General features: G+C 45.3%; 1 protein-coding gene and 1 pseudogene across 1 annotated transcript in view; both read right to left on the bottom strand.

Moving 5' to 3' along the window:
• Nucleotides 1-12,237, bottom strand: part of LOC143981734 (OX-2 membrane glycoprotein-like) — a 60,587-nt gene that overhangs the window by 6,435 nt on the left and 41,915 nt on the right. Inside the window, exon 4 of the mRNA XM_077479784.1 lies at nucleotides 3,505-3,819. Within this exon, the coding sequence (XP_077335910.1) occupies nucleotides 3,505-3,819 (315 nt within the window). The remainder of the gene's footprint in view (nucleotides 1-3,504; nucleotides 3,820-12,237) is intronic.
• On the bottom strand, nucleotides 4,442-5,049 carry LOC143981470 (chromobox protein homolog 3 pseudogene; annotated as a pseudogene).

The raw sequence follows: 12,237 nt of genomic DNA, 5'->3' as shown, positions 1-12,237 counted from the left end.
CTTGTGAAAAAATTTAGCCTGTGCACGCAATTTTGAGTCTTGGCACTTTTGGTATCTATTTACTCAATGCAAAACGATCTTTTATATTTGACAAAGAATTAGGTATAATACTGTGCTTGTGTATATTAAAGTGATTGTAAATGTTATACTTACCTCCTCTGTGCAGTTGGTGTTGCACAGAGCAGCCCCAATCCTCCTCTTCTCGGGTCCCTCTTTGCTGCTCCTGGCCCCTCCCTCCTGTCAAGCAGCTTCCTATGGGGGTTCCTGAGCTGAGTCACAGCTCTGTGTGTCCATTCATTCATAATAGCAAAAGTACACTCAACACTGCGGGACTGTGTGATCTATCTGCTGGGTCTGTGTATGTTTACAGCAGCCACCGATAGTCCACAAAATCCATGGGGCTGATTGCTCATTCATAACAGTATAAGAACAGTCATCTTAGAGGGTAGGGGATCAATGCTGGCTGTATCTCCCCTTACAGGAGCACCCATAAATTAGGCTGCAGACTGGGGTGGAGTTAAAGCCAGCAGAAGAGGTGCTTTTAACCTTCCACAGGGCCAATGATCAGAACAGGACCAAGGGATATAGGCCTGGGGCAGGGGCTGGGTTGCTGCTGACCGAGCCGCACAGCTGAGGGTGTGCGGCGACCGCAGACTGCACAGGGCTGTTACAGACTGCGATTGCTGCTCACCAGCTGCTTTTAGGCCATGCCTGTGTGTCCTCTCCTGGTTCCCCCACCCGCCTGATGATGTCATTCTATCAGCAGGGCAGGAGGAGCTGCAGATCGGAATTAAGGGCTCCTCCTGCTCCCTGCCCTGCTGGGAGAGGACAAGGACTGAGCACAGGCTGGTGCAGGGGAGGCAGAGGTTAGAATAGGGAGAGAGGAAAGGGGGGCCAGACTGCAGGGGCAATGTAAAGGGGTCACTGAAATGTAAAGAGAGCACCGTAATTTAAAAGGAGTCTGCACTGTAAAGGGGCTCTGTAATCATGACAGTACAGTCTCTTTTATATCACAATGCCCCCTTTACAGTGCAGTCCCCTTTACATCACATTGGCCCCTTTACAGTGCAGCCCCCTTTTACATCAGAGATCCCCTGTATTATAAAGGGGACTGCACTGTATCTGGGACACTGTCTGTAATCATTACAGTACAGTCCTCTTTACATCATAGTGCATCCTTTACATTACAGTGCAGCCCCCTTTTACAGTGCAGTCCATTACATTAATATAAAAGGGACTGCACTGTAATGTAAAGGGAGGTGCTGTGATGTGAAGGGGGGCTGAGGACAGACTCCGTGAATATCCTACCCCCAACCTGTACACCAAACTCCACCCCCCCCCCCCCCCCTCAGTCCCTGGGGAAATCGGCTGCCATGAAACTGAACCCTGGTGCCAAAAAGCAGGGCTGTCTTAACCACTTAAGGACTGAGCCTCTTTTTCAGACTCTGTGTTTACAAGCTAAAAACATTTTTTTTTGCTAGAAAATTACTTAGAACCCCCACACATTATTACATTTTTTTTCTAACACCCTACAGAATAAAATGCCAGTTGTTGCAATACTTTCTGTCACCGTATTTGCGCAGCGGTCTTACAAGCGCACTTTTTTTGGAGAAAAAATACACTTTTTTGATTAAAAAATAAGACAACATTAAAGTTAGCCCATTTTTTTTTTTTATATTGTGAAAGATAAGGTTACACCGGGTAAATTGATACCCAACGACATGTTTCACGCTTCAAAATTGCGCCCGCTTGTGGAATGGCAACAAACTTTTATCCTTAAAAATCTCCATAGGCGACATTTAAAAAAAAATTATACCGAATGCATGTTTTGCATTACAGAGGAGGTCTAGGGCTAGAATTATTGCTCTCGCTCTACCGATTGCGGCAATACCTCACACGTGTGGTTTGAACACCGTTTTCTTATGCGGGCGCTACTCATGTATGCGTTCGCTTCTGCACGTGAGCTTGGCGGGACGGGGCGTGTTTGAAATTGTTTACATTTATTTTCTTATTTATTTTACCTTTTGTTTTTTATTTTTACACTGTTTTAAAAATAAACAATTGTGTCACTTTTTTTCCCATTATTATAAACATCCCTTGTAATAGAAAAAAAGCATTACAGGACCTCTTAAATATGAGATCTGGGGTCAAAAAGTCCTCACATCTCATATTTGGACTTAAATGCAACAACAACAAAAAAATTGGCATTTTGAAAAAATGACATAAAAAAAATGTGCCTTTAAGAAGTATGTGCAGAAGTGACATTTTGACGTTGCTTCCGCCCAGCTATGGTATGGAGAAGGGTGAGGGCCATCTTCACCTCACTCGTCTCCATAGCTAGCATGGAGACAGACGCGATCGCCTCCGCCGCTGCCGACAGCTCCGGTAAGGGAGGGCACCGGATCGCAGCAGGAGGGGGGGCCCTCTCCCGTCACCGATAAAAGTGATCTCACGGCGAATCCGCCGCAAAGACCACTTTTATCTTGTAGCCGGCCAAACATGGGGATCATCGATATCCGTCTCCAAAGTAAGGACGTACATCGGCGTGCAGCGGTCGGCAAGTGGTTAATACATGGGCACCCCTGGCCAGGGGCCCCAGGTGCATAGGGGGGGGCCCATGACAATCTTACATTACCTCATACTTGCCAACTGTTCTGGATTTGCTGGGACAGTCACACTTTTTACAAAGCTGTCCCGGGATGGCTGTGTCCCAGGATGGCTGTGTCCCGGGATGGCTGTGTCCCAGAACCTGTACTATGTCCTTATGCCTCCCCCCATACCGTGTTCTTTGTGCTGATTAGTCTTTGATTTATGACATGTTTTCTTATTGTTTAAAATCATTTTTTTTTTAAAGAACTAATAAATATATGCTTAATTCTATCAAATATTTATCCTTTAATTCTTGAAAGTTGGTGTGTAAATTGGGGGAAGCTGATAAGGGGCCCCAGGGTATTATTTTGGCCAGGGTTCATGATTCTATTAAGATGGCCCTACCAGAAAGGTTGTGGAACGCTGCCCTAGGGCAGTGGTCGTCAACTCCTGTCCTCAGGGCCCACTAACAGGCCAGGTTTGCAAGATAACTAAAATACATCACAGATGATATAATTTGCTGCTCAGCGATTGCAGTATTCTAGTCTGCATCTCCCCAAGGTAATACATAAAACCTGGCCTGTTAGTGGGCCCTGAGGACAGGGTTGATGACCACTGTCCTAGGGGATTCCATTTAAACATTTTGGTTCCTTAATTGCATTTTTTTTTCTCATTCAATTCTTACCCCACACTTACAGATCATTTTTGCTCTTTGGATTTAGTAAATACCTTATTATAGGTGACTTGGGCTATGCTCAGAGAAAAATTATCAAAACACACAATTAAAAAAAGGGCAAACAAATTCACTGAATGGGCGTTTCCTTTTTTGCCACCAATCTACGTTCCTGTGCATTTCAAACTGTATATCTATCTGTTTGTCCAGAGTTCCTCTTAAAAGAACATGGCTGTACTTACTGTGGACGTGTAGTTTGGTTGTCCCATGTGTGGAGCCCGTTGGGAAACTGTTGAACACGCATTTGTATTCTCCCTCATCACTAACAGCGGCTTTCCATATGGTGAGGGCAGACACATGTGGAGACTCCCGACATAAATGAACCATCTTCTGAAACTGCTCTTCAATCCTCGGTGGTCCGGTTCTGTATATCCCGATGGTCTCTTTATTCTTCGCCCAGGAGACTTGTGTGACGTTTTCTGGGTTCCGCAGGTAGCATCTCAGTGTTACAGCATCACCAACCTTGACTTTATGGTTCTTTTCTATCAGCACCTGACCTGAAAAAAATGAAAAAACAAAAAAAAAATAAAACTTGAGAAATAAAAAAAAGCACATAAACTTAAAGCTGATCTACAGCTTGTGACTGGACAGTGAAAGGAGAAGCAGTACACTAAAGCATTCATCTCTCTGTCACTATGCTCCAGTGTTAATTTTGTCGACTAAAATGACTAAAACATTTTAGTCGACTAAATGAATACTATTTTAGTCGACTAAAATACGACTAAAACTAAAACAATTGAAATTACTAAAATACGACTAAAACTAAAATGGCATTTTAGTCAATGACGCCTCTTGAGTTTAGACGCCTGTTGAGGAAGCGGCATTCGCCGCGAAACTAGTCAAGGTTCGTCTATACCAATACTGACTACACCCCTACATACTTGTGGGGGTTACTACCCAAGAATTTTATGTCACTATATTGATATTTGTAACAATTGTTCTGATACTGTTGTTTTAATGTATGATTTTTTGTATATTTTCTAATAAATGTCAATTTTTACTAATAGTTTGTGTAATACTGGGTACCACAATAGTCCAATGATTTTTGGGTGATCAAGGGCACATATGTATTTTGGAGTAGCCCCTGTTGAATCCACCCACCTCCTCTTCAACCTCTCTTCATAAATAATCAATTACAACTTGCGGACATTTCACATTTGCTCCTTTTGCTGGAACCAAATCTTCTTCATCAGAGTCTTTCCATATCATAAGGAACGTCATCAGTTCTCCACTGCTGTCCGTAGGCCCAATTATCCTCTCTGGTTGCAAACTTCTAGAAAAGCCTCTGGGTTTATCAACCGATTCTCGCTTTTTCTTCGCTTTGCTTTCTTCGGACTCGCCGTCTGAAATGGACTTCCTTTTTTCATCTGTTGGCTTTTCTTTTGCCAGCGTTTTTTGAGTTGAGAAATGCTTCAATTAATTCTGGACAATCCAAGTTCTCTTCTGGTTCCCATGTGTTGTCTGCATCCATGAATCCTTTCCACTTGAGATAATATTCCACCTTTCCGTTGACAACGCATCTACCTAGAACCTTTTCCACTACAAACTCCTCAGGCTCGGCCTCCTCCACCTTCTTCCCCATTTTCTGCATCTCCAGTCTGTCCTGCATTTAAATACCTATCTGGGGACCTTATGGCTCTGCAGCACTATGTAGTCCTCTCCGGTACAGTCAGGAAACGTCTGCCGCTTTGCCGTCCCTTCTGACCGACACTCGGCTGAATCCGCCACTCACATTCTATATATTCTATATTCAGACTTCAAAGCCCAACTCTGGGCAAAAACATATTTTACTAATAAAAATAATAACCCAGGAAGTGCAAAAAAAAAAAAAAAACTCACCTTCAATCCAGAGCTGTCCTTACCACAGTAATACCTTTTTAGCACTAGATGTCCTCAGTCTCATATTGCCAGAGGGCAGTCCAGGGAATAGGGGGAGGGGGCAGAGATGATGATATAGGGGAGGAGAGTGTGAGCCCGGAGCTGGGCTTTAATGATTTTGCAAGGTCTTTTCCTGCGTTTATGTAGATTTTTTATGGTTTTAATCAAGAAAGATATATAACAGAAGACTAAGGATTATACTTGTAGCGGCCATAACCCATTGCAGGGCGGCCTTGACTTAATGGGCTTACCGGTTACCTTCTCTTGGCCTGCTCTTCCACTTCTAGGGGTTCCCAGGGTTGATACCCAACGACTTGTACACTGACACAGATGAAGTCCTTTCAAAAAGGTTTTATTTTGCAGTAGAACTTTCAATTAACACAGTCTCTTAGGGAACAGAGGGCATGGGGAAAGAACTTGGGCACCTTGAACTGCAGGTCTAGCAAAGTCTCTATTTCCACCCAGAGAGTAGCCACTCGCAGCTGGGTACTTCAAGACTGAACAGATCTCTAGCCAGAGATTATGGCAGTCAGCACGTTGACTCAAACTTGAACAAACAACTTAAGAGCAAACAGGAACCTTTTTCCTCCGTACCTGGAACGTTTCCTGTCTCCTCTATGGTACTGGAAAATGTGTATTTGTCAATGTCCTTCTCAACTCAGTAAACAGGCACTTCTCAGGATGCCACTTGCCGGCCCTCCTTCGAAGAGTCCTCCCCCGATCACTTCCACAAGCTGCGGTGTCCCTCCAAGCCGAGAGCACACCCGGACACTGTGAATCCTCCCTCAGTTACTGTGCCTCGGACCAGCATGTTCCGAGACTTGGGAACGGACGGATCCCTACCCCAGACCAAGCAGGTCTATAAGGGGCCACTGACAGGAACATGTAGCGGGGTGTCGAACACCCCGTGACCTCGACCCCTCATGGGGCTACCCCGGTCCTGGAGCCAGACTAGACCACGTGGGTCTCTCGAACAACTCCAGAACCCGAACACATGACCCACACCCCTTTAAGCACCCCTTCCCAGACTCCTCAGCGGGCTCCGGCACTCTCACTGATTGGCTCCGAGAAGGCCGATACCAAAACATCCAACCAGACTTGGTTCTAGCCTGTCATGTGCACCTCACCGTCCACATGACTAGTCAGAACTTCCAAAAAACACAGCCTGGCCAGACTGGTGTTAAGGCCAACCTACACAATTAACCTTCAGAACCTTTACTGTTCTGAGGCCAAAAAACTAAATTTACAGGCGTGTGACATTTGATCCCAAATGTCATCCACTACATACTGATGATAAATTATACTTACGATGAGAAGATCTACTGTTTCAAAAAAAAATATTTCAGGTGTTTAAGATGAACTCCAGACAGATATAAAAATACGCAAATAAATGTAGATCTGTATTCATTAAATCATCCTTAACCACTTCCCGCCCAAGGTACGTCATATGACGTTCTTGACTATGCGGGTTATATCTGAATGATGCCTGCAGCTACAGACATCATTGAGATATCATCTTTTAGTGCCGGCGATTCCCTACACCATAAGAATGATCATAGCAGCTATTCTGCCGCTTGATCATTCTTACGGGTGGCTAGAGAGGATGTCCCCCCCCCCTCCCGCCGCCCTCCGGTGCTTCTACCAACTCACCGCTTCCATTGGTGAGTTGGACATAGGATCCGCCGGCCCCGGATGGTGACCATAGAGATTTCCAGCAGACCAGATGGTCGCCGGAGTCTCTATGATTGTTCGGAGGCCGAACGCGATGTTATGAGGTCACGCCCAGCCTCTGCATTCAAATGAATGGCGCCGCCTCGGCTGGGAAGCTGAGATTGTGAAATTATTTTTTTGTCAACCAAAAAGGTATATAGTGGCAGTATTTTACTGTAAAAAGAAGATTTAGAAGCTGTGGGCACTCGGGGGGGGGGGGGGGGGGCAGAGTAAATATTTTCATATTACTGAGTTTAGTAACACTTTAACCACTTGCTGACCAGCCGCTGTCATTATACTGTGGCAAGGTGGCACGATCCCGCAAATCGCCGCAGGTGTACGTCGGCTCGGGAACTTGCTTTTTTAGGTGCTCCAATTGGCCAGCTGGGGGAGCCAATCAGCGATCTTTCCCCCCAGTAACAGAACGGGGAGCTGCCTGTGTAAACAAAGCAGATCTCCGTTCTGACAGGGGAGATCACACAGATCCTGTCTTTCTGTTATGCAGGTAGATGGATTTCTGTGTTCCCCCATACAGTTAGAAAACACATGCAGGGAACACAGTTAACCCCTTGATCGCCTTTGATGTTAACCCTTTCCCTGCCAGTGTCATTAGTACATATTTTTAGCATTGATTACTGTAATAATGCCACTGGTTCAAAAAAGTGTCAATAATGTCAGTTAAGTGTCCAATCTGTCCGCTGCAACGTCAGAGTCCCGCTAAAAAAAATAAATGAATTAAATCACAGATCGCCACCATTACTAATAAAAAAAAAAATAATAATAAAAATGCCATAAATCTATCCTCTATTTTGTAGAACTTTTGCGCAAACCAATCAATATACGCTTGCTGAGATTTTTTTTTTACTAAAAATATATAGCAAAATGCATATCGGCCTAAATTGAGAAAGAAATTTGTTTTTTACTTTTTTGGAAATTTTTTATAGCAGAAATTAAAAAATTATAATTTTCTTTTTTCTAAATTGTCGTTTTTTTTTGTTTATAGGCAAAAAAAAAAAATGCTGAGGTGATCAAATGCCACCAAAAAAAAGCTCTATTTGTGGGGAAAAGGACATCAATTGGGTACAGTGTCGCACGACCACGCAATTGTCAGTGAAAGTGGTGCAGTGGCAAAAAAAAAATGGCCTGGTCAGGAAGGGGGTAAATCCTTCCAGAGATGAAGTGGTTAAATGAGGCTACACCTATCAATGTAGATGGAGATGGGAAGAGCAAGGTAGAAATATGAAGGATTAGATTTCTCCTGGAGGTATGGTTGCCACTTCATCCCTTTAAACTCGAACACATTTTTATTTATTTTTTTCAATCAGTGGGACAATTAAAAGCATCAATAAGGCACCGACCACTGCACGCCGATGTACGTCGGCAGAATGGCAATGGCAGGCATATTGGCGTACAGGTACGTCCATGCCTTCCCGCGGGTGTGGGGTCGGATTCGGATTCCATGCAGGAGCGATCCGGGATGAGGGGGCGGCCATTCATTCATGGCCACCCCCTCGCGATCGCTCCTGACAAATGAAATCCCTCCTCTACATCACTTCCTCTCCTGTATTGTAAACACAGGCAGAGGAAGTGATCTCGGTCTTTTTCGTTCAGGCACCGAGGAGAGAGGATCAGTGAGTTGCACCAACACACTACACTAACAGTAGAACACGCCAGGCACACTTTCACACCCCCGATCACCCCCCCGATCACCCCTGCACCCCCAGTCACAGTGACACCAATTGCATTTTTTATTTTTAATTATTGCATTGGTGTCATTTGTGACTGCAATAACTGTTAGGGCAGTTAGGGTTAGCCCCCTTTAGGTCTAGGGTACCCCCCTAACCCCCCCAATAAAGGTTTAACCCCGTGATCACCCCCCGTCGCCAGGGTCACTAATAAGCAATCGTTTTTCTGATCACTGTATTAGTGTCACAGGTGACGCTAGTTAGGCAGGTAGGTATTTAGGTTCGCCGCAGCTTTTTATAGCGTCAGGGACCCCCATATACTACCGCATAAAGCCCCCTGATTGCCCCCTAGTTAACCCTTTCACCAGTAATCACTGTATAACTGTTACAGGTGACGCTGGTTGGTTAGTTATTTTTTTATAGTTTCAGGGCACCCGCCATTTATTACCCTAATAAAGATTTAACCCCCTGATCACCCGGTGGGTGATATAAGTTTGAGGGTCAGATAGGGTCTGCCTCGCCCCAGGCAGCGTCAGGTTAGTGCCAGTACCGCTAACACCCACGCGCAAAGCATACACCTCCCTTAGTAATATAGTATCTGATCAGATCAATATGTGATCAGATCTATATTAGCGTCGCTAGCAGTTTAGGTTTCCCAAAAACGCATTGTTAGCGGGATCAGATACCTGCTAGCACCCGCGTTTACCCCCTCCGCCAAGCCCAGCCCAGCCCACCCAAGTGCGTTTGCAGAGTCAGGCCTGATCCCTGCGATCGCTAACAGTTTTTTTTGTAGCGTTTTGATACAGTTGCTGACAGCCTAGGTGCTTTTTTACCTGTGAGTCTCACTAGTGTACCCCTAAATTTAGAGCCCAAAATGGCAAAGCGAAGGTACACTAGTGAAGAGGCCTACACATTTCTGAGCATGACAGATAGTGAAGAGGAAGTCACTCATCTGTCAGAGTCAGGCTCAGAATACGATCCTGTAGAGGACAGCGGCTCCATGACAGATAGCTCCGACGACGGAGATGAGGTCCCTGTTAAGGGCAGGCGTACCCGATCCCGAACTTCTTCTGTTGTTGAGGTGCAGGAACCGCAGGTCCCTCGTATGGAGCAGAGACGTACTAGAGCCGCTCATCCTTCTGGTGAACTGGCAAGCACCAGCGGCCTAATACACCTTGGACGTACATCCAACACTGCAGTATCACGTGGTGACGTGGCGAGTCCCATAAGTGCAGTTCAAGCTGGCGAGGTGGCAAGCACAAGTAGTGTCCCGCTGCCACCAAGACGAAGACAAAGACAGGCCTGTCGTACCCATAGTGCCCTTCCTGCAGAATTCGCCAATCCTGATTGGGTGCCCACCACTTCTGCAGAACCCGTACTTCCCCCATTCACTGGCCAACCTGGCATTAACGTGGAAACAGTTGATTTTATGCCACTTGATTTTTACTCACTGTTTTTCACCGAAGATCTCTATAGATCTATTGTGGACCAAAGCAATTAGTACGCTGGTCAACACATCGCCACTATTCCCTGGTCCGCCCTTGCCAGACATTGGAATCCAATTACGGTTTCCGAATTTAAGATCTTTCTGGGCCTCTCCCTCAACATGGGCATAACCAAAAAGACTGAGTTGCGGTCATATTGATCCACTGACCCAATTCACCATATGCACGTGTTCTCTGCTTCCATGTCCAGGGCACGATACGAGCAGATTTTGCGGTTCACGCACTTCGATGACAATGAGCTTTGACGTCCTCGTGGAGACCCTGTATACGATCGGATCTACAAAATTCGGCCCCTCATAAACCACTTCAACCAACGTTTTGCAGACTTGTTTACTCCCCATCAAGTTGTCTGCGTTGATGAGTCCCTGATAAGGTTTTCTGGTCGCTTGTCATTCAAACAATACGTTCCCAACAAGCGTTCCAGATACGGGGTCAAGGTGTATAAGCTCTGTGACAGGGCCACAGGCTATACATGTAGTTTTATGGTTTATGAGGGTAAAGATAGTCACGTAGAGCCGGAGAACTGCCCTGACTACATAGGAAGCGCTGGCAAGATAGTGTGGGACATGGTGTCACCCTTATTCGGAAAGGGGTACCATTTATATGTGGACAATTATTACACGAGCGTGCCACTGTTTAGTCACTTGTTTGATCAGCAGATTGGAGCATGTGGCACCGTGCGACCTAATCGCCGGGGCTTTCCCCAGCGGCTTGTAGATTCCCGTCTTAGGCTGGGGGAGAGAGCCTGCTTGCGGTGTAATAATTTGCTTGCTATGAAGTGGAGGGATAATAAGAATGTTTTCGTTCTTACCTCCCTTCAGGCAGACACGACGGTCCAAATTCCTACGGCGACTGGTATTGTGGAGAAACCCCTCTGTGTCCACAAATATAACCAAAATATGGGAGGGGTGGACCTCAATGACCAGTTGTTGGCGCTGTACCTAGTTGCCCATAAGGCCAGATGCTGGTACAAAAAAGTGTCTGTTTATTTATTCCAATTGGCTATGCTGAATGCTTATGTGCTACACAAAGCTTCAGGACGGACTGGATCCTTCCTTAAATTCCAGGAGGATATCGTCAGAGCCCTTCTGTATCCAGACGGTGCTCCACCTCACCTTCCCCAACCAGATGCAGTAAGCCGGCTGCATGAGAGGCATTATCCTTATGTCCTCCTGAGTACCCCTACCCAACGAGCCCCCCAAAGAAAATGTCATGTCTGCAGAAAGCGCGGATATAGGCGTGACACCCGTTATTGTTGTCCCCGCTGTCCTGACAATCCTGGTCTTTGCATTGGTGAATGTTTTGAACGCTACCATGAACTAGTTGAGTTTTAGAGTAGGGTACAGCATTGCACAGGCTAGGCACACGTTCACAGGGTCTCCCAAGATGCCATTGCATTTTGAGAGACCCAAACCGCTGGAACCGTTACAACAGAACTGTTAAAGTTAGTGTATAAAAAAAAAGGAAAAAAACAAAAAAAATATAAAATAAAAAAAACAAAAATAGTTGTCGTTTTATTGTTCTCTCTCTATTCTCTCTCTATTGTTCTGCTCCTTTGTACTGTATTCTATTCTGCAATGTTTTATTGTTAACCATTTTTTGTTTTCAGGTACGCCATTCAGCTGTAGCGTGGATTTATTTATCTTGAAAGCAACAGCGTTTGCTCCCACGATACATAAAGCCGCGACTCCAGCGCTGTCGGAGGTGATTTCACCACCACAGTTAAAAAAAGAGCATATATGCCGAAGCATGGGGGCATAAGGGGTGGAGGAGCGATTTGCTCCTACCTTTTGCTGGAGGATGCCCCCATGCCTCGGCATATATATATTTTAGGCACAGATTGTGTTAAATGTGTTATTTTTTGCTATTTTTTTTTGTATTTGCTTTGCAGGTATGGTAAGTCCTACTGTCATACTGTAATGTTACTTTGTTTTATTGTTAACCTTCATTTGCTTAGCAGGTACGCCATTCTGCTGCAGCGTGGATTTATTTATCTTGACAGTAACAGCGTTTTGCTCCCACGATACATAAAGCCGCGACTCCAGCACTGTCGGAGGTGATTTCACCAGCACAGTTAAAAAAATAGCATATATGCCGAAGCATGGGGGCAGAAGGGGTGGAGGAGCTCCTAACTTTT

This window comes from Lithobates pipiens, unplaced genomic scaffold (genome assembly GCF_037356315.1).
Source record: "Lithobates pipiens isolate NorthernLeopardFrog02 unplaced genomic scaffold, aLitPip1_a1.2 Scaffold_16, whole genome shotgun sequence".
Taxonomy (NCBI): domain Eukaryota; kingdom Metazoa; phylum Chordata; class Amphibia; order Anura; family Ranidae; genus Lithobates; species Lithobates pipiens.
The sequence above is the reverse complement of the archived record's forward strand: the minus strand, read 5'-3'. Positions and strand labels throughout refer to the sequence as shown.